A 22917-nucleotide genomic window follows, 5' to 3' on the forward strand; every position below is an offset into this window, starting at 1 on the left:
GAGTTAGAAGCCCCTGACATTAGCCTTGACCTCTGAAAAGTACATGTCAAACAGGAATGGGCCTAGCACTTCGCCCTGTGGAACTCAACTGGTCACCTACCTCTTGGTGGAAGTAGTCTCCCAAATTCTGACTTCTTTGGTCCCATCTGTGAGCCAGATAGTTTTGGACATAGCTGTAGAAGGCCTTATGGTGGTCTTTGGCCCAAGAAGCTATACGGACCTCATAACTGGCCTTGTTGACGTTAATTAAATCTCAATTTCCTGTTTAGTTTTATTAGTAAGCTCTTGTCGTTATGAGAATTGCTCTTTGACTTTGGCCAAGACTTCTTTGCACCAGTATGTTTTTTTTTTTTTTTTTGGGGTGGTTGTTATGGGCATACTTCTGGTAGCTACAGCAGCCTCCATGCATCCATTCACGTGTTTGTAAAATGTTTCTGAATAAGCTGCTGTGAAGAACTCTAGGCTGAGTAGGGCACTGAATTTTTACAAACTGTCACTTAACAGGATGCAGTTTGCTATAAGAACAGTTTCTAAATGTTAACTGGTTTTGCTGGGTCTTCCAAGTTTATTTCTACTTTGAATGAGACAGCTTTGTGATCAGACATGGGGGGGGGCAGAGATCTTCCATATTGGTGAGAACAAGGTCCACCTCCTGGCTGAAGTCCACACTAACTGATCAAAGGCATCTATATTAATAAAGTTCAGGAAACGTTGCACCTGCAAGGTGGTGGCAGTGTATGTTTCACACTCTATAGAGAGAGTGCATGTTTCACAGTATATAGAGGAGTAGTTAAAGTCTCCTGCAAATAGTGTTTGGTCGGATGGAGTGTGCGTCCAACAGGTCTAGATAAAAGAGTTGTGGGATTCTTAAGACAGACAAGGTGATCTACAGCCTGATAAGATGGTAAAGGACTCTTAAGGGCAACACTTAAGGGGGGTAGGACTGTATGGTCAGCTGTGGCATGTGAGGATATTAATTTAGGTATTCCTGTGGCTCTAGTGGAATGGGATCTTACCTGTTTCAGTACACTCTTACACAATGAGAGCAACAGATACAATGGGCCAACCTGCAAAGGGAACACAACTGCTCTGTTTTTCTACCATCTTTTTTTCTGTCCAGGCAGAATCATATTCCCTATGCACAGCAATTAGTTTAGAATCCTCTCCACACTGTTTTGTGATGCAGGATAGAACACTGGGAGGTGAACAACTAATTTTTGGATAACTTTGGCCAAGACTTGGTGTTAAGCAAATGGATCCTGTCGTGCAAGACAGAAAAGTTTCCTTGCACATGAGGGCCTGTTAGTTCTGAAATCGTTCCAGCAGAAGTTGCAGCCACTAGAAACATGGTTTTCCATGTCAAGAATTTTAAGGATGCAGAAGCTGCTGGCTCCAAGTGGGGGTTAATGTCAGCTTTTCAAGGGCATACTTGTCCAAAAATGGGGCAGACAGTATTAGGGTGGACCACAGGATTTTCTATTAAGAAATGAGCCGTGCTCCTGAAATCTATAAAATCTCTGCCCTTCAGGACAACACAGTCTAATTCTGATTCTTAGAAATAAGCCTCAGATGCATTCAGTACAGCTCCTTGTAAATAGTGTAGGGATCCATAACCTAGTAATTCTAAAGCTCTCTACGGAGCATCACAAACCACAGCAGTCTGAGTATCAAAAAGTATAGTTGTGTAATATCTTACTATAACGGTAGATGTTCTTCTCTTTACTGCTGCAGTATTCATAACGTTAGGGATCCCCTGCCTAGGGCAGCCTGATGTATGGCCAGTAAACCAAAGCCTTAGGCTGCTTTAAGGTATGCTGCATGTCACACATGCTCCTCACATAACATAGGGCATACAGATAATGCCCAAACACATACATTCAAGAGAGAAATGGACCAGGAGGGGAAAGAGGGAGTGAATACTGCAACAGTGAAGAGGACATATACCGTTATGGTAAGATTTTACACAACTGTACTGTCTTTCCATTTTACTGTTGCAGTATTCACAACATTGGGGAGAGTGCCAAACCTCAGCAAGAAATGTGGGAGGAGGAGGGACCAGCAAAGCTATCTAGAAAGCCATGAAGGATGGCCCTAGCAAAACCAGATCTAGCTCTGGAAATTCCATCCAACTTGTAGTGCTTGGTAAAAGTATGCAAACAGGTTTAGGTAGCTGCCTCAAGAATAGAGTTAGTATCCAAACCCTTGAAAAAAGCACCAGAAGAAGCCACTAATCCCAAGGACCTGGAATGAAAGAAAACAAAAAGCTGATCAGATTTCCTAACAGACTTAGGACTTAATCTTATCCAAATAAAATCGGAATGGTCTATGCACATTTAACGTGCACAGCACCTTCTCACTAGCAGACTGTGGAGAAAGGAAAAAAGTGGGCAAATGAAATGACTAGACTGATTAATGGACAACTCATTCACCATCTTGGGCATAAAAGAAGGATTAGTACGCAAGGACACCCTTTTCTTATGAAACACCAAACAAGGAGGACAAGTTCAGACACCAGTCTGGCAGAAGTAAGGGCTAACCAAAGTCTTAACAGCAAACAAAATACCTACATGTGTGGCTGGTGCAGGGCTATACCATATCACCAGAACAGCAAAGAAAAAGGAGCCAGCACACAGTAATTCCAGTGTAGCCTTCTGGCAAAGTAATATTTTATTCCATGAAGACTGAGTAAAAAATTTAACTCAGTCGAGTCATACCGGTTTCGTCATAAGCCTTCTTCAGCAACTCCACCACAAAAAATACCAGTGAAGACTATTCATTCACATACATTTATATTCAATGTAATAGCGCCCTCTAGTGAATAAAAAAATACTTTACAAAACTAAATCACAAAAGTAATACTTTACAGAATCTTCAAATATCAAAAATATATATCCATATGTAGAGAAATCCAATAGTAAATATATAAAAGATGATCCACTGCAGAATCCTTCAAAATTGGTCATTCAACCCAGGTGAAAAGAGAGCTCCCAATTTAACAATCCACATTTTTTCTTTATTCATTAATAATTCATGTAATACATGAACCTCATTGCTCTTGAACCAGATACGGTCAATGACCATGAAGTTAAAAATCCCTGTGGGATGTTCAAGTGTGTGTTTATATAAGGAACTCGAAACTTTTTTGTTTCTGATATCACTTAAGTGTTCACGGACCCTTAAAGGGTTGGGAAGTCTTGTCCCACATAAAATGCCCGAAATAACCCGACTGGTACTGCAATTAGCAAAAAAGGAAGCAGATGTGGAGAATTATGAGAAGCAAAACTATCTGACTTGAGCACCCTCGGACAATATGAACAGTGCCCACATGGATGACAACCCCAGCAAGTGTTACCCAGTTACTGTAGTTTGAATGGGGGGATTGGGAAAATGATTATACACCCTTTTGTAATGACCAAGGATCCCAATGACCGCCCCTTCCGAAGGAATAAGAACACTGATCCTTAATATAATTTAGTGTATTATCTGACTGTAACAAGTACCAATGTCCTTGGATGATATTCATGAAACCCCTGACATTTCTGCCATACGTAGTCACCAATCTGGGCTCCTGAGATTGGTCTGTACACTTAAGATGGTATAACAACTGTGACCTATCTTGTTGATTAGCAAACCGACTGGCCCTGGTAATGTCACCTGCTTGATACCCCCTGTTCTTAAATCTAGCTATTAATTCCGGTTGGTGGTAGGTGTTACACTGAGGGCCTCTTTTGCCCCTATATATGTGGACCTGTTTATGGCTTGCGTGGAGGAGCAACTGATTTATGATATTAACCATAATATTTTCATGAATTAGATATTTGGAGGAGATATCTTGATGACTGTTGGTTGGTGTGGAGAGCGGATGAGGCATTTCTTTTTGAATTTTTGGAATATTTGAATTCCAATAAGTGGGGTGTGGAATTTAAGTTAACTTACAATAGATCGAAAATCACTTTCCTGGATGTGTCAATTAGGAGAACTGAATCAGACACTTTGGAGAGTGAGGTATTTAGAAAGTTTCCTCAGTTTAACACCCTACTTCATGCCACAAGCTTCCACCCGCATGTCATCAGGAATATCCCCAAATTGCAATTTCTCCATATCAGGAGAGTTTGCTCCGATTCCTCCACATATGCCTACCACCGACAGGAATTAATAGCTAGATTTAAGAACAGGGGGTATCAAGCAGGTGACATTACCAGGGCCAGTCGATTTGCTAACCAACATGATAGGTCACAGTTGTTATCATACCATTTTAAGTGTACAGATCAATCTCAGGAGCCCAGACTGGTCACTACTTATGGCAGAAACATCAGGAGTTTCATGAATATCATCCAAAGACATTGGTACTTGTTACAGTCCGATAATACACTAAATTATATTAAGGATCGGTGTTCTTATTCCTTTCATTGGGATCCTTAGTCATTACAAAAGGGTGTAGAATCATTTTCCCAATCCCCCCCATTCAAACTACAGTAACTGGGCAACTTTTGCTGGGGTGTCATCCATGTGGGCACTGTTCATATTGTCAGAGGGTGTTCAAGTCAGATAGTTTTACTTCTCATAATTCTCCACATGTCTATAATGTTTCCTTTATTGCTAATTGCAGTACCAGTTGGGTTATTCAGCCCAATGTAGCTGTCGGGCATTTTATGTGGGACAGACTTCCCGACCTTTCAATTAAGGGTCGGTAAACACTTAAGTGATATCAGAAACAAAAAAAAAAAAGTTTCAAGTTCCTTATATAAATACATACTTAAACATCCCACACGGATTTTTAGCTTCATGGTCATTGACCGTATCAGGTTCAAGAGCAATGAGGTTCATGTATAACATGAATTATTAATGAATAAAGAAAAAATGTGGATTGTTAAATTGGGAGCTCTATTTTCACCTGGGTTGAATGACCAATTTTGAAGGTTTCTGCAATGGATCATTTATATATTTACTATTGGATTTCTGTACAGAATATTTTTTTTGATATTTGAAGATTCTGTACTATATTACTTTTGTGATTTAGTTTTGTAAAGTATTTTTTATTCACTAGAGGGCACGATTACATTGAATATACGTGTATGTGAATGAATAGTCTTCATTGTTTTTTTTTTGGTGGTGTGGTTGCTGAAGGCTTATGCCGAAACCGGTATGACTCCACTGGGTTAAATTTTTTACTCAAGTCTTCATGGAATAAAATATTCCTTTGCCAGAAGGCTACACTGGAATTACTGTGTGCTAACCAAAGTCTTCCCAGAGCAATGTTGCAAGGAAGCTGAAGCTGCAAATATAAAAGGAGCCACAGTCAATTTCTCCAAGGCAAAAATAAGATCCCAGAGAGGAGGAACAGGCTTCCTGGGAGGCCTAATATGAAAGAATTTAATGAATTGTTTAGCTTCAAACCTAAAAGTTAGAGAGGAGATAAAGGCAGACAAACAGCTGACAAGTGGGCCTTAACAGAAGAATAAGCCAAACCAGCATTGAGCAATTCACACAGATGAGAACACTGAAGGAACATCCACAGAAAGTGATCCAGGTTACGAGAAAGACACCAAATAGAAAACCTCCTCCATTTAGATAAGTAAGATTTCCTGGTAATGGGTTTCCTGGCCTCCTGCAGGACCCGAAGCACGTACTCAGAAAAAAAGGTGTCCATGTAGAAACAAAATCCTCATCACCCAAAGTGTCAGCTGAAGAGTGGACAAGTGGGGATGGATGAGAGATCCCTTGTCTTGTGAGTAGGTCCACCCTGTGAGAACTTCTGAAGACAGCCCTTGGCTAAATGCAGAAGACTGAATCAATGCTGTCTCAGTCAAAAGGGAGTCACCAACAAGATTTTGGGGGCATCCTGTCGAATTCTGATCAGGACTTCTGTAATGAGGGGAAGGGGAGGTCAAGCATAAAGAAACATTCCTGGCTAAGAAATAGTGGGGCATCCACTTTTCATGCCAGAGGACTTGGGTCTCTGGCACAAAAGAGGAAGCTGTCTGTTCAGAGGGGAGGCAAAGATCTACTTGAGGAGTACCCTACTGGTGGACAATGTCCAGAAACACATCCCTGTGAAGCATCCATTCGTGGGATTGACTTGAAGACCTGCTCAGAGTGTCTGCCACAATGCTCTGACCTGAGGGAATGTAAACTGCCTAAAGAGTCACTTGATACTGGACAGCAAGATCCCTTACCAGGAGTGCCAACTGGCAAAGATAAGACCTTATTCCCCAATTGTTTACATAACCACATCACTAAGGTGTTGGCTGCAAACACCTTGAGAAGCCCCAGGGAGAAGAGGTTGAAAAGCCTGAAGAGAAAGCAGAACGGGCTCACATCTCTGACATTAATGTGGTCCTCCTGTTGAACAGGAGACCAGACCCCCCCCCCCCGCACCTTTAGGGAGCAAAAAGCTGCTCCCCATCCCACATCTACAGCGTCTTAACAGCTCCTGAGGGGGAAGAGGGAGATGAAAGGGAAGCCCTGGATTTAGAGGCAACTTCTGGATCCACTAAGAGCTCCTTCTTGAGGCAAGGTAGAAGAGGAACTACAAATTCTAGGGGATTAGCATTTTGAAGCCAAAATGACTTTAGAAATCAATGAAACTTCCTCATGTGAAGTGCAGCCAGAGGGAGCATAGTGATGGTAGATGCCATGAAACCCAGAGCTCTCAGTAACTCCCTGGATGTAAAGGAAGGCAGAGGAAGAAGAGTTTGAAAGAAGGAAATGAGGGTCAAAGCCTTTGGAGCAGGCAGGGATCCCAGCAAAGGCACCGTCTGAATCCTGCAACCCAGAAAATCATGGCTCAGAGACAGAGTCAGAGAAGACATTTTGAAGTTTATTGGAAACCCCAGGCTCTGAAGAGGAGAGATGGCAAAAAAGATTTTGCAACAGGATCTCTGTAGAGGATGCCTAAAACAGCAGGTCGTCCAAGGAGGGAAATACTTGGATCCCCCAAAGCCTGAAAGTCACAGGAGCAAGGCATCTGGTGAATACCCTTGGGCGCGTAGAAAGGGCAAAGGGCACAGCAAAGAACTGAAAATGCCAGGAAGCAACAGAAAAATGCAAACACTTCCTGAGAAGGGGATGAGTTGGAATATGGAGGTAAGTATTTGGATCCAGAGACACCATATAAGCCTGAGGAAGAGGAAAAGTGCGAAGGGACAACATTCGAAAAGTGGGCACCTTCAGAAAGGTGTTCAGATGAGAGAGGTCCAGAATGGATGTCCAAGTACCCGCCTTTCTGGGAACTAGAAATATCCTGGAGTAAAACCCCCTCCCCCTTTGGGACACAGGCACCTGCTGAATAGTACCCAGAGTCAAAATGTCCCAAAGTACCTCTGGAAAAAGGAGAGTTATTCCCAAGGGGGCTGAAGAATACCCATAAAAGGGGGAAAATTTCCACATCATGAAATATCCCTGGCAAATAGTGGACAGAACCCAGGAATCCTAGCAATATGTGGTCAAACAGGAAGAGAGAGGGGCGAAGAGAAACAGGAAAGTGGCTGGGAAGAATAGGATAGTCAGACAGCACCTGGTTTATCTGGAAAGGAAGACTTCTGAGGCCCTGAATTCTAAGTAGCCTTAGCAGCAGGAGCCCAATTGCCACCCTTTTTGCGCTTAGGAGGAGGGCAAAATTGTCTGCAAACAAGGGTTGGGTTATTGGGATTGTTTCTCTTCCTAAATTTCAGAGGAACTAACACACATATGAGTTCCTGTTAAGCTTAACCCTTACCCTGAATGGACTTAAATCAGTAGCAGTAGCGTCACCAAACAAGTGTTTATTATAAAGAGGAGCATCCATCAACCTAGCCTTGATATCATTAAACAAAGGTTGAAGCCAAGAATACCTCTCCATCACTGACCCAAAAGCAGCAGTCCTAGAAGAAGCATTTGCTGCATCATAACTACACTTGATGGAATGGCGAACCACCTGGGAAGTACTTAACAGGAAAAGAGCATAAATGTTACTCTTAGTCTGGAAGATCAAAGAACCTGAACAGCCTGAGATAGGAGAGCCAAGACGTAACTGAACATATGGGTCTGATAATTAACTGCCCTAAAAGCCAAGGTAGCAGAGGTGTAAACATTCTTACCTAGCTTTTTCATGGTTCTACTGCCTTTACCAGAGGGCAGTAACTTGGGCAAAGGAAGCAATTCAGAGCTTGTCAAAGGATACAGACACCACTAAGGGATCAGCAGCAGGACACCTGTACAAAAATGTACAGTCCTCAGGCACCCTATAAAACCTATCTGGTTTCTTGACAGTAGGGGGCTGAGAATCTGGAGCTTTAGATGCATTGGAAAATGCATAGAACAAAGCAGCCAAAACAGGAAGAACAGCAGAACGTTTAGGAGATTCTATCTGCAGCAACTCACAATACTTATGAATCACACAGACCTGAGCATAATCCCATTTAATGAACTCCATCATCCTGGAGATTGTGCCCCCAAAAGCAATCTCTTCAAAGAAAGAAAGAGGACTGGTAGATTCACCTTCCTCTGACCCATAGTCAGAAAGAGAAGGAATCCGAGAAGAGTAAGCAAGGGTTCCTCACAAGAATCCAATTTCTCCTTTGAGGAATCCTGTTCCCTGGGTCTTTTAAGAGGAAGAGGACCAAGGGGGAGCTGGAACAGAAACATCCTGAGGAGATTTCAATGGCATCAAAGCATTTAAACAAACCCTGAGTGAAGGCATGCCACTCACTCTATGGATCCTTAGTGGCAGGAGAAACAGGTTTAATTTTTTGTTTTTTCTTTAAGGGGAAATCTGCCTTATAAAACGTGGAAGGCTCTGACCCACACAACATTTAATAGTAGTTGTATGGACTTCTTCTCTGACTAAAATATGAGGAACACCGCTAGGCTCCTTGGAAATGATCTTCTGTGGTTCTCCCTGGACGTCCGAAATGGACATCTCCAAAACCTCCTTGGACGTGCTTAAAGTCAGATCCTTACCGGCCCTGCAACACAGTTGCAGCAGAGGAATCTGACAACGAAGCCAGGAGAACCTCCGAGCATTCACTCACCTTAGGAGAAACGTCCAGCTGAAGCTGAACAGCTTTGGCCTTCTTCCCAGACGGCTGTCCCTCAGGGTGGGAAGTTCCCTCCATCATCATCTTTTGCGAGAAGTTTAAGTCACTGATTCTCAAGATACAGAGCCAAAGAAGAAAGTCCGCTATGCAAAGTTTTAGGTACAAAAGCCTGACAGATGGAACAGGATGTATGATCGTCAGAGGCACAAAGGTAAAACAGACACTGTTAGCAGCATTTTTTATGGGGAATCAGTCTCTCATAATAGCATTGACTCTTCTTGGATGACATGAAACCCCACAAGCAACAAAAAAACAAGTAAAAAAGAAACCCCAACGGGGCACTTATCTGCAACAGCTCAGTGACCATCAAGAGATGGCATTCTGACTGGCAGCAAAGAAGTTCTGAGGATGGTTAAGTCCAGATCCCACATTTATGCCCTGTGCTACATGAGGGGCATGTGTGACATACGGTGTACCTTAAAGCAACCCCAAGGCTTTGGTATACTGGCTGAACATTGGGCTCCCCTTTGTAAGGGGATACCTAATGTTAGGAATACAGCAACAGTGAAATGGAAGGACATCCAAAGTTCCTCCAAATGTGAGGCCTCCTTCAGAAGGAAAATCCAGAGTTAGTGTCCTGTAGCAATTATAGTCCAGGCAGGGGATGACATCTGTGACCTGTAATCTAGATCACCCTTTAACTGGGCAAAGTCTGGCCATACAGAACCTGCTCAAGGACAAGTAGCAAGTCCCTGGTATGCTTAGTGGGAAACTTACAATTTGGCAATGATCCAACAAAAGGGATAGTAAGCCCTGGACCAATGAAAACTAATCTAGCGCTTGTGTTGGAGAGACAGGTGTAACCTATGGAAAAGGTCTCCAATGCTCTGTCCTAGGGTGTTTTATCAAAGTCTGCAATTAGGACCAAGGCTGAGGATTCATGTGATCAGTCACACAGTAGCAGTCATCCAATATTAGAGATAAAACTTCTCCCTGTTTCATCAAGAGGCAACTCTTCTGGTGACAGTGGTCTTCACTGGATATTTGTTGTTTTGTTAGGTCTGGACCATAGTGCTCATGTCACCCTACATAACAGCCTCCACAGGGACTTCCAGACAGGTGACTCCTCAGACATTGGGCTCAGGGCTGAAAAAGTTTCACCACATTACTAGCACTCTCAGACTGAGAAGGCCCAGGGATATCCTTCGACTTTACAGGTCTAGAGAGACTTCCAAGGACAGACAGCCAAACAATTGCTATCAATTGCCATTCATGGCTTTAATTTTTTTTGGTCAGATGTCATAAGTGATACTTTAAGTCTAGGCTTAGACAATATGCACACTAAATGTACCAATCTTTTGACATCAGTCCTTTACAAGCACAGCTGGTCTGTTTTGCCTGCATCTCCAGATCTCCATTTGGGAATTTCCAGTATTGGAGTATATATTAAATTCAAACTTCAAGAATCAAAGTCTATACAACAACTTATCTGATACCAGTCACTTAAACAGGGAGATCAATCCCCTTGAGATTACTTACCCGTGCTCCACCACTTGTGGCCCGGTCCAACAGACAACCAAACTTTCTGCATTTCACCATGCCACAAGAAAGAACTGAAGATAGTTGATCATACTTCTACCTTTACACAGAGCTAGAGAGACAGCTAGAGGGTAGAACCAAGGTCAGGACAGGAGAGGTAAGCTCAAACTCTGGCTGGACACAGGATTCCATCTACAGTACAGATCTAGAAACAGCGATGGGTGTGATATGCACACTGCAGAGGGCCTGTATACTGAAAGACACAATAATGTGGCAAGACTCTTGCAATGGGGATTGCGCTAACATTATAATATAGAAGCTAAGAAGCATTTGAAACATGAACCACAAAGCATTACAGAGAATGTTTTATATCGCATAGGATCACCCATTACCAACAGTTCAACACAGATGCAAGAAAACCAGATACAGTAGTCCATGAAAGAAAAGTACACTGATCACTGAAACTGCTACACCCAGTGATTACAGTGTCATATTAAGACGGCCATAAGATATCAGGATCTGCAAGTAGAAACAAGGGCAACAGTAGCAGGAGCAAAAGGAATAAAAAAAATTACAATTCTACTTCAATATGCTACCAGTACATGCAAACCCCATATGAACTGATGCTGGAGGAAATTCTGGACACTATAGGGATTGAGAAGAGCACTTTTGGCTAACAAACAATACTAATTTCATAAACTCAATTTGTACCCCAACTTTGGAATGGGGTCTATTCTAGTCATGGTATTAGAAATCCAAAACACTCTGGAAATTAAACCCACAGATTCCTGAAGTTATGACTGTAGCAATAAGTTACACAAAGAGCATCCAGGAGTATACCAGAGAAGTTTTGGCTTTTTCCAAGAACCTGCACCTGCACACTGGACTGCATTGAAAACAAAATTGCAGTTAAACGATGCTGATAAAGCAGAGATAGTCAAATCATTACTATCCACCACCACCCCCAGATGAAATCAGGTTTTGTCCCAAAGGGAGATAGGCCAATGTAGATGCAATGGTGGTCTGAATGGCACTGCCTCCAGAAAAAAAAAAAGTTATAACCTCCTTGTATTATTTCCTCATAAGGCCAAAAACTGAGTGCAATGCCCCTTTTGGTATGTACCTTTCCAAGCACCTGCAGCAACTGGAGAGACCACAAAGGTTCCTCACAAGGAAAATTATAGGTCTTCAGCATTTGTCCTATGTGGATATGAAATCAATGCCACTTTATTCTGTTTCATACAGACTACTCAGAGGCAATCTCTGCCTTGCATATAAGGCAATCTCTTACCCTGCTTTACTGAAAATGCTGCATCTCCACAAGTCAAACAGTACATGGGTTACTCTCTTTATAGACCTTAACCTGTTATGTGACATTACTAGAACTTGCTTGAAGGACAGATTTGTCTCCCAGAGGTTACCACACCTTTGGAACAAACTCCCACCATGTCAAACAGAGCACCTAATTGACCCTCTTCAAACAAAATCTGGATGACTGGATGGGTAACCGCACTCCTGGGGTTCCGGGTGCTAATCATGGAAATAAGGTTAGAACTTTGCTAATACCTTTCAACTGTCCAGATTTTCGCAGAGTGTACAGATTTTTGCCTCATATTTTTGGTTTGTTCCTCATAAAACTTGTGGTATTCTGGCCTGTCACTGAGGACTGAAGTCATGAAATAACGACATACATTTGAGTTTCAGGACTTTATATCCTACAGAAAATGCATGCTAACAAATCCTATTAACACAGCAGCTTTCCAAGTTTAAGAGCAATATTTAACACCTGTCCCTAGTTTTGGGCCTTTGTTCGCCCTCCCCCCCATTAATTTAGGCTTTGTCCAGATTTCTTGAGCTAAGAGGTGGAGAGGTATGCTAACGGTCCTACAGCCCTTACAAGCCTAGCCTAATAGCTTCCTATGAGACTACAGAAAAAACAGTCAACTCTGGAAGAGTTACAGCCAGGATATACAAGACACTTTCAGGTATTAAGTCCCAACTCCCACTTAAATACAAGTTAGTGTGGGAATCCTAGGTGAAATTAACCATTTTAGATGTAGCATGAAGTAACCTACTAAAGAGCCCAAGTATGAAAGTAGACTCTTTAGCAGGCAGTGATTGTTCAGATTTTCTGATATTCCAAGTTGGTTGAGCTCTCCTTGATGTTCAGGCTGTTCTGTTTGTTGGAGGTGTAATACAGGGGCCAAAAGGACACACATTTTGGGACTGTGCTAAATAGACTCCAGTGAAGATGGAGCTACATGACATTTCTGACAGAGTAACAGATCCTTGTCATAATTTAACACCTGCTTTTTTTTTTATTGGTTTAGATGTTTGAGCAAGGTCTAGATCCTAAAGTAACTATTGCAGGGGTGGTCAATTTGCTGCATGTGATTATGATCACAGGGAAGAAGGCTAACACCAGATCTTGGAAGCGTAAAGGGTCACCATTACTTCTAAAAGCCAAGTCAATATTTTAATACATTAAAGGGTTGAGAGTCCCAGTATACTGGTTTATAGTTTTGTCAGACTAAAGCTGAAGGAAAAATGGAGGGCCTGGTCTAACTAATTCTAACAAGGTACTCCAGCCCTATTCTCCCCCAGACTATAGAAAGTGTGTTGTGAGGAGATACTGACAGGGAATTTCCTGGGTGGTCTAAAGCGTGCTTATGAGATGGTGTCAAAGTACAGATCTTGTGTCTAGAGTAGGGTAGTAGTATACTGACTGGATTACCTACCTACCTATTTTACTGCTGGAATGTTGACTCATTTTTCTTGTATGCTATACTATTCTCTTTAGTTGGTTGATGATTTTATTTCTAAAATGAAGCATTAATACATGTACTGCTCCCCTTTTTTTAGTGTTCTCACTAGCCTACAACTTCCAAAGCTTCTTTAATGAACCTTATCCTCCAATATCCTTTTACAATGAAGAGTCCTATGCTTGTTTATTATTGAATACCCATGTTTTACTTTCAAAATGAGATGAACTGAAAGATGCATCTTGCTTGCCTTAATATCTCTAACTCAGTTTGTTCTACATGTTAATTATGGAACCTTTCTGCCTGGATCTCTATTAAAAATAGGTTCTGCAAAATGGGATTTCCTGACTAGTAATTCTAAACAGTGCTGTTGATGGCAACTGCCAAGTACCTTCCACCATGAAGCTCTTTCACAAAACAATTCAGACTCCTTTTTGTGAAAGTCTTCAGGCTTTTTGCAAGTCCTCAATCTTTTCCTACCATTTCAAATTCCCTGTACTTCAAGAAATGCTATTTCATGGCTTTATTGCTCAGTCAACAAAACTTAAATGCCACTGTTATAGGGAGCAGCAAGAAATGTACACTGTACCAAGAAAGCTTAAGTGACTGATAAGACTTTTCTGTTAGCACTTGCCATCTTTATGAAAGGTCACTTCCTCCACATTTTCCCAATATCTAACATGGAGACAAATACTTTTTCTTGACTGAACGCCACTGAAACATTTTGAGGCATTTGCCAGTTAAGATATCATTAAAGAGCTTTTAAATATTTCAAGATTTAAACTAGCAGCAAAATTGAGGCCACTCACATTCCCTCATCAACTGCACTTATTTGCAGATTTTAAGGAAGAAGTGACTTACTAGTCTTGCTACCTCAATGATTTCTTAAAAATACATTTACAATCTTTTTAAACAGAAAAGGATTGTGAAAATAAACTGACAGGTTGGGCTACAAAGCAGCTGAATTTTCACCAACAAAACCGAAAGGCCAACAGTACTCACTATAACAAAGAAAAATGTAACCAAGGAAAACATGAATTATTTTAAGCGATTCTTTGACACCTCTGTAAATACCTTTGATGGCCGGACACCTGCAATGGTTCCTCACAATAAAGCAGGCAGTATGGAGGAAAAAGCCATCCAGAAAGCTTTACTACTTGATCTCTACTTACAACTATCACATAAAAAAATTAAATTACCACATCAGAACATTAACACACAGGTTTCAAGAATGTAGCAATGGTTGTGAAGAAAAGGAAGCAAAGCAACTTCTTTAGAAGAGACATTTCTAGAAAGCTGAAGGACTACTGAAGCTTAATCATATACTATGAAGAGTGCACACAATTAAAATAGTTAAAAGGGGAAGAGACAAAATCTGTCATATAAATGAAACCGGTCATGTGTAAAGTTCAGGAACTAGTTATCAAGAACGTCTTAATGGCTTAACTGCCTTGTTGGAGATTATCCACAAACAGTTTTCTATACTTAAATGAAGATTTCAATAATGCAGTACATATTGCTACCCAAAATTGTTTTAGAATGCTCATCAGCAAGTCCAAAATAACTGAAAAAACCCTTCATTTGTTAGCTTTGGTACAGCAAGCAGGCATCCTCTACACAGAAATTAATGACAAAACTCCTACCTGGTGCTAAATAGCAGGTCCCAGGAAACACACAGGAAAGGCACAGAGTGGAATAAGTGCACAGAAGGTTAACAGGAAAGCAGTGCATTAGAGAAAGGAAAAGAAGTAGGTTAGCCCACAAAAACCTGACAAAACAAAATTACCAAACTAAGCAGCATATTTTGTTTACAAATAAATGTAAATAATCACACTGTATCCTCCTTAAACTACTTAAATAAGTGAATGAGATTATAACCATGATGCGCTCAGCTATAGCTTTCTAATAAGCCAGCTTTCATTACATAACACCAAGTACTTGGGTCACCCACCTGGAGCATAACTGTCAGCGGTCAGATGTGGACACAATTTTACAGTGGTGTTGAAGTAAAGTTATGTTAACTAAAAACTTACCATAACAGATGTTATGAGACAACTTTTTCAGCAGTTTAACCTATATGGGTGAAACCGCACTGCTACCATCCAGATTTTCAATGCTAAAGGGTGCCCTTCCATGTGCTGCCAGGAGCTCGAAAGGAGTTCCATAAAAGGGCAGTTGCAACTCTCTCTCATATAAACACACACCCTGACAACATAAACTGCAAACAGAGGACAGCAGGAAGAGTAGGGCAATTGCAACAGTACTCTAGCATTTACTGTTAACAGAGCACTGTTGCAACAGCCTAGGCTTTGTGGATACACTACAATAGCTAAGCAACAAGGGACAAGAATTAAGAACCTAGGAACCCTTTGAGAAGGCCCTAGTAATTCCTGTTATGGTCCTGGAAAAGGAACCCAGTTTATAGTGCTCTGTAATGGTATGCACAGAGCACTTAACTGCTACCTCTAGAATACTTAAAGCCCACCAATTTACAGAAAGCCACCAAATAAGCCAAAGCCCTAGCTGAATGGACCTTAACCTCGACTAGAAGCAGTTTGTTATGGTGAGGATAAATAGCATGAGGCATTCATCCAAATAAAACGCTTTAGCACTGGCTGTCCTTTTCTTTGCCCTTCATAAGATTAAGCTTTGTCTACATATTATCTGAGCTGCACGTGGACATGCAGATTATGAAGAACTTTTTCCCCCTCATTTTGGGAATCACAAAAAACAGGGAGATTAACAGCCTGTTGCAAAGTAAATTCTGATACCACTTTAGGCATAAGAGTGTTTGTTTTAGCTATGAAAGAAACATTGTCCTGTGAAAAAAAAGAGCATGCAAAACAAAATCGCCTAGCTGAAGTCAGAGCAATGAGTAAAACAGTTCTCCATATTAAGCACCTCAATTCAGCCTGATGTACTGGCTTAAGTGTAAAAGTAAGCTTTTTCAAGCACAGAGTTAATTCTAAGTGGTTGGATATATAAAACACCTTAACGGTTAAACTTGTGAATGATTAGAAAATGGGGATCCAAGGGCTGACAAGCAGAGATGGCAGACAAATGAACCCCGACAGAAAAGAAGAAAAAAAAAAAAGGCCACAGTACAGCAATTAAAACCAGAGGCAAAGCCCCTTAAGATGCTCCTGGTTCCTTAAATAACAAACTAGAAAATATTTTCCAGTTGCATACATGATTTTCTAGTAGCATATTTTTAGCCTCCCTCAATGTCTGCTTCACATACTCAGAAAATAGGTACCTAAAAAGGTATTAAGACTCTATCCAGGCAGTCAACTGAAAAGTTCATGTTGGAGAGAATCAAACAACCCCCATCCTTCACAAGTAAATCCATTCTTGGTAATCACCCTTGACCAGTTTTAGAAGGGAGGGCTACTGTCGTATGGCCCAAAAGGCGGTCATCATCACAATCTTTAGGCAGTCTTTTTGAATCTTTAAAATAACCTGGGATATCAATGGAAACATACAGAGGAACATTCCCATCCATGGGAATATGAGAAAGCATCTGTCTTTTCTGGTCTACTTGCAAGGCATCTGAGAAAAGATTTTTGTTAGTTTTCTCTTTTGAAATGATGCAAACAGATCTACTTACGGTGTTCCCTGCAACCAGATTAAGTCTTGAAAGAGCCCAGCGTGATTTTTCCATTTATGAGGGTCTGTCATGACCTTGGTTAGCTCATTTGCTATAGTATGTTTTTGCTCTAATGCACGTATGTATGTAAGCTTAGAGTCAAAATGACCAGAAATGCTACCCTCCCAGGCTATCATACCAAGTCTGCAAAGATCTGGCATCCCCACCGCTCATGTATCACGTCACTGCGTTGTTCTGTGAAAACCTGTAAATGTCCTGTTGACCAGAAATGATTTAAGGCTTTCAAACAGTTACTTGTAGACAATATCTCTGACATTTGCATTTTTTTCAATCTAATTTGTTACATAAACCTTGTACTCCTTTTGAAACAGCTCCTCAGGCCATTTCTGAACCATCTGTTGCATCAAACTGAAAAGGAGGAGAACGAGAGAACACCCTCATTCTGACAAAAACTTGTCTACCCAAAGAACCTTCTTCCTTACAACCCCCCCCCAAAAAAAAAAAAAAAAAAAAAAAAGAGATAAAAGATAAAGGGCGAATGTGAAGTTCAGACTGAACTGAGCCGAGGTACCTTTTCATTTAAGGTTAACAGTCAACTACTGCATGTTTTTAAAATACAGAAGTAAAACATGAGGCTGGCAGTTTAAAATTCTGAAAGTTAAAAGCAGAAAAAGTACGCATTATTCTCAAATTTGACAAAGAATGTGATTGGAATTAGCAATCTGTCTAGAAGAAGCAGTCTTGGATAGCTAAATCACTGCAGGGTCTACTTTAGAACTAGCAAACCTGTATTACTGAAGTATTCTGTATAACCTATCAGGCTTTCTAGAATCAGGTGATTACTTGTCAGGTAAACTGCAAGCTGCGAGAAAAACGCACTCTCTCTAGCAGATAAAACAGGAGAAACAGTTGCAGACTGGGGAAATACCCAACTGTAACAAATCATATTACATTTCCTGAGCATTTTGATCCCACTGAAAATATCTTTCATTTTTACATACAGTTTTAGAAAGAGAAGCCTTCTGGAGGAAAATGCAAAGTAAATCATTCCACAGAATCAATCATGTTGAGAAGATCCTGAAGAACATCCACCCTCTGAGTTTTGCTTTTCTAACACAATTTCAGATCCAAAGTGATGAAACCCTGCTCATTCTCTTCACAGCAGAAGAAATTGGAGCAGTAAAAGCAGAAAAGAACTCCCTAACAAATAAAAGCAAATATTCCCTGGCCATGAAGACAGAAGCAGGAGAAGCCACATGTTATGTTTTCTTTCCTTTTCCTGAGAGATTCCCTGGAAAAATACTGACCCAAGGTACATACTCCCAGGGACATTGGCTTCTTATTCCAGCTATTGGGTAAAACACTTGTCCCTTTCCCAGAGATCAACATGAGTAGTTCTTCCCCTACTCGCCAAGGGTATCCCTTTAGCTGCAGAGGACACATCTATGCTCTTGTCCTTAGTGGCTGTAGGTGCAACATCAAAGGGATCGGGGAGAAAGATGAAAGATGAGTGATCTGAGGAAACACAACTGGATAGGGCAAAGTCATTCATCAGTGGCCCAGGCACAACTTGGGCCAGCCTAAAATCAAAGACTACATGACTACCTTCTGGCAGAAATGAAAAGGAAGAACTGCAGAGGATGTTAACTGCTCCATTGATTCACCCAAAGATGAAGCACTGAAAATAGGAAGCAGAGCCTGGAAAACTTAAGGCAGTAAAAAGCAGGTTCAGCTTGAAAACAAAACACACAGTCTGCACAAGCATAAAGTCCTGCCCTTATGCATAAACCTACACAACCTTCTGGTTTAAAAGCCCACATTTGCACTGGTTTCCCACCTTTCCTGTAACTAGGTTAGTCCAGATACAGACTTGCTGTATCCAGGACTGTTTGTAAGCTCCTGAGCGGTGCCAAAGTCTGCTCTTCAATTTGTCCCTTAGATCTACTAGTTTTCTCCTCTCCTGCACTTATACTAGCTTATTAGTCTAGCACTTTACCAGACTTCTTGTAGCAATTATTGTAACAGAACAGTGCTACCAGCACTAAACATTCTACAAGGAAACGGATCCAGTACTCATCAATGCCCACCCCTCCAGGCAGGTCTAAAAGTCAGTTCCCTGTGCTTTCTCCTATTAACCTGGTGAACTGGGCATCCTGAGGCAATGTGGCAACTACCTCATGAACACCGAAAACCCTCTCTTCTTACCTCCCAACACTAAGACTTGAGAGATGCACTTATATATCCAAACTGGAAGCCACGCACTCTCCAGCCAGTACCGGAATAGCTAGTCAAGAGAAGGTGGTCAACACTTGCACCACACCACATGGAACACACAGCACTCAACACACACCAGCATTGCCTTAACATAAAAACACAAACCACACACTCACCTTCACGGAAGCTCTCAATAAAAATCTACACAAGCAGCAGAGACGTCCAAGGCAGAAACGCACTCTATTACCACAACACAAATCACGAGACACAACTCCCCTAAATATTGTGCCACTCAAAGACCCTATGGCAAAACAGTATGCACAATACACTAGTCATAGGTGACTCGATAGTGAGGCACACTGAAGTCCCACTCACTAGGTTGAATAAGGAGAAGGTACGAGTCAGCTGCCTGTCAGGTGCCAGGATCCATCACATCGCATGCACTCAGGTCCCTCAACAACAGGTATAAATAAGACTGTCACTGTACACGTGGGTGTGAATGATCAGAGACGAACCTCCCTGGACTACATGGAGAAGCATGGAAGAGCTCTCAGATTATGTAGCCCAGGCGGGTATGACCCTAGCCCTGAGCAGCATCCTACCATCACTCAGAATGATACCACAGTACAAGCAGAAAATGACTGATTTCAACAATTGTCTAAGTTTCTGGTGTCATTCTAAGGGGATCCAGTATCTGTCTGCCTGGGAGGACATGACTGACTGACCTCGATGCTTTGCCAAAGATGGCCTGCATCTGTCATCCCTGGACTTACGGATACTGGCCAAAGCTCTTGCCACCCCTACAGTGCCTTTTTCAGAAGGTGTACCAATGACAAAATTACCATCGTAACAGCTACAAACAAATGCATACTGAGGGTCATGCTGGTCAATGCTAGAAATCTAAATCTCAAAATGCACTCGCTCGAAACACTCCTTAAAATGGAGAGCATAGACATTTGTGCTGTAAGAGAGACCTGGTTCAACGCAGCAGAAAGCACCCCTGCACTACCAGGCTATAACTCATTCCACACCTTTCGGCCTCAGAACTTGGACCAAAGCTCCAAAGGCAGTGGTGTTGCCATATACATAAAGGATGCGCACACCTCTAGACTGGTAGCCACCATAACTTATCAGAGATGCTTCGGGTACAGCTAACATAAGACAGCGATTCAGGTTGTAGCCTGATATAGGTCCCCAACCACGTCCCAAGACTCACACTCCACGTTCCTAAGCACCCTGGAGAACATTAAGGTCCAACCTAACTCTCTTACTAGGCGACTTAAACTACCCCTTCATTAACTGGGAAAACTACTCAAAGTACCAATACACTTGCCCAACATTTCCTGGAGTTCATTAATTCCATTGCACTGGACCAGCTTGTTTTTACCCACACTAGAGGTAGCAACATCCTTGACCTGGTCATTACTAACATGGGCGACCATTGCTTACACCAATAGTCAAGATCCTCCCTGGTTAGATCAGACCACAAACTAATCACCTTGGAAATCCACATCCCTACCACACCTCCCAACAAAGGTAACCACCATGAAAAACTTCTCCAAAGCTAACTCTGGGCTCCTAAAAACAGAGGTGGTTATTACGGCATCCATGCAAATGGAGAATAGTTGTATGACTGCCGGATCATACACAATGCACTATATGAACACGTATACAAATGCATGGATCTTGCCATACCCAATAGAACATAGACGCTCTCCTCCAAAAAAAAGGAAGCCAATCTGGTGGTCCCCTGCCATAAACTCTACAACAGGAAGAGGAAACTGATACGAAATAAGATTAAGTTCCAAGACCGTTAAAACTCCCTTATCAGCCTCAACAAAAAGTTGAGATCCCTTATCAAACAGCTAGCTATGAAACAGAATTGCAGCAGATAGTAAAGACAACTACAAGGCCTTCTATAATTATGTAAAGAATCTCAGTGGCAATACGCAGATTTGCTCAGAGCTACTGCACAATGGTACCTCCTATACTGAGCCAACAGATATTGCCAAGTATACTGGTTGAAACATTAAGTGCCAACTATACCCCCCCCCCCAAAAAGGACCAATCACAATACCAGTAGATTGCTGGGCACCCTGTATTACTGCTGCACAGGTTAAAACAGCACTGTCCAAGGCCAATAATACAGCTTATATGGGAACTGACAGTATCCCTGACTGTGTTCTACATGAGATACAGAGTGAACTGGTACCTCACCTGTGTGCCCTGTTCAATCACAGCTTCACCTCAGGCTTTTTCCAACCAAAGGGCACACTGCTACAGTCATCCCTCTAAACAAAGAAGTGACTACAGACCCTGGGAACTATTGCCCCATTAGCATGACAAATCTGATATGCAAAGCTATGGAATGCATCATCATGGACCTAATAAACAAGGATAAAGGGACTCTCCAAACTATGGATCCTACACAATTTGGTTGTACCTGCTCAACTTGGTTGACTGAGTCAGTCACCAGAGCTGTGGATGAAGGCAAGGTGGTTCACACAGCCTAACTTGATCTGGCCAAGGCTTTTGATACCATTCCCCACTCAGGAATCAAAGAAAAAAATCACTAAGCTAGGCAACAGCTCCTAAATCACTAGGTGGGTTCCAAAATGGTTCTCAGACAGAACCCACAGTGTGAAAGTAGCAGACTCAAGTCAGACTGACGACTATTTATGAGTGGAGTCCCGCAGGGTTCAGGTCCTAAGTCCTCTCCTCTTTGGTATTGACTTCTCTGAAGTCCAGGCCAAAACAAAGGGACTCAGGCTTTGGTTGACTGCAATGCAGAATGGATTTGACAGCCCAGGCCTGTGTTAATGTAGGATGCAGCCAGGGATGGTATCAGTCCTATGGAAACTTGTGTGCTGCCTATGAGATGGCATTAAGGACAAGCTGACAATTTTTGCAGATGACTGCAAGTTGGGAGCTATTAGTAACTCCACAAGTGATGCTGACATCCTACACAACAACCTCACTGAGACCGACTGGTGTCAGAAAGTACAGTTGTGTACACTTTCCACAAATGTAGATGTTGAGTGTATTCACTGTTGCAGTCATCGCATTTGGGTTATCCCTGTCAAGGTAGCCCTCAGTCGGCCCGAATACCAGAGGCTTAGTATTTCTGCATCAGTTACTGTCGCTTCAGAACTGACGTCAGGTTGTCAGTAGTTTGTAAGGCAGCCAATGCCATTACATCAGTTTTTCTTACCCTGTCAGGAGCCCCAAAGTAGGATCCAGAAAATGGTGGAACACCCCACCAGTAGAAAGTAAATACCAAAAAGTCCCTTGTAATGAGAGCGCGAGAGCCAGAGGCCGAGAGCCGCCGAGCCAGAGCTGAGCGCGAGAGGCGCAGAGCGCGCGAGAGCGCGAGAGCCAGAGCGCGCGAGAGCGCGAGAGCCAGAGCGCGCGAGAGCGGGAGAGCCAGAGCGCGCGAGAGCGGGAGAGCCAGAGCGCGCGAGAGCCAGAGCGCGCGAGAGCGGGAGAGCCAGAGCGCGAGAGCCAGAGTGGAGCAGAGCGAGAGCCAGAGCAAGAGAGCGAGAGCCAGAGCGAGAGCCAGAGCGCGAGAGCGAGAGCGCGAGAGCGCGAGAGCGGCAGAGCCAGAGCGCGCGAGAGCGGCAGAGCCAGAGCGCGCGAGAGAGCGGCAGAGCCAGAGCCAGAGAGCCTGAGCCAGAGCGGCAGAGCCAGAGCGCGCGAGAGAGCGGCAGAGCCAGAGCGCGCGAGAGAGCGGCAGAGCCAGAGCGCGCGAGAGAGCGGCAGAGCCAGAGCCAGAGCGGGG

The 22917-nt window shown here is 42.5% G+C and overlaps 1 protein-coding gene across 1 annotated transcript in view; it reads right to left on the reverse strand.

Annotated features, from left to right (window-relative positions):
* The window catches only part of AP2M1 (adaptor related protein complex 2 subunit mu 1), a 1300958-nt gene that overhangs the window by 947892 nt on the left and 330149 nt on the right, over nucleotides 1–22917 (reverse strand). The window contains exon 7 of the mRNA XM_044070763.1: nucleotides 15931–15950. Coding sequence (XP_043926698.1) covers nucleotides 15931–15950 — 20 coding nt within the window. The remainder of the gene's footprint in view (nucleotides 1–15930; nucleotides 15951–22917) is intronic.

The sequence above is a fragment of the Protopterus annectens genome, chromosome 4.part1 (genome assembly GCF_019279795.1).
Source record: "Protopterus annectens isolate FY-2018-M chromosome 4.part1, PAN1.0, whole genome shotgun sequence".
Taxonomy (NCBI): domain Eukaryota; kingdom Metazoa; phylum Chordata; order Ceratodontiformes; family Protopteridae; genus Protopterus; species Protopterus annectens.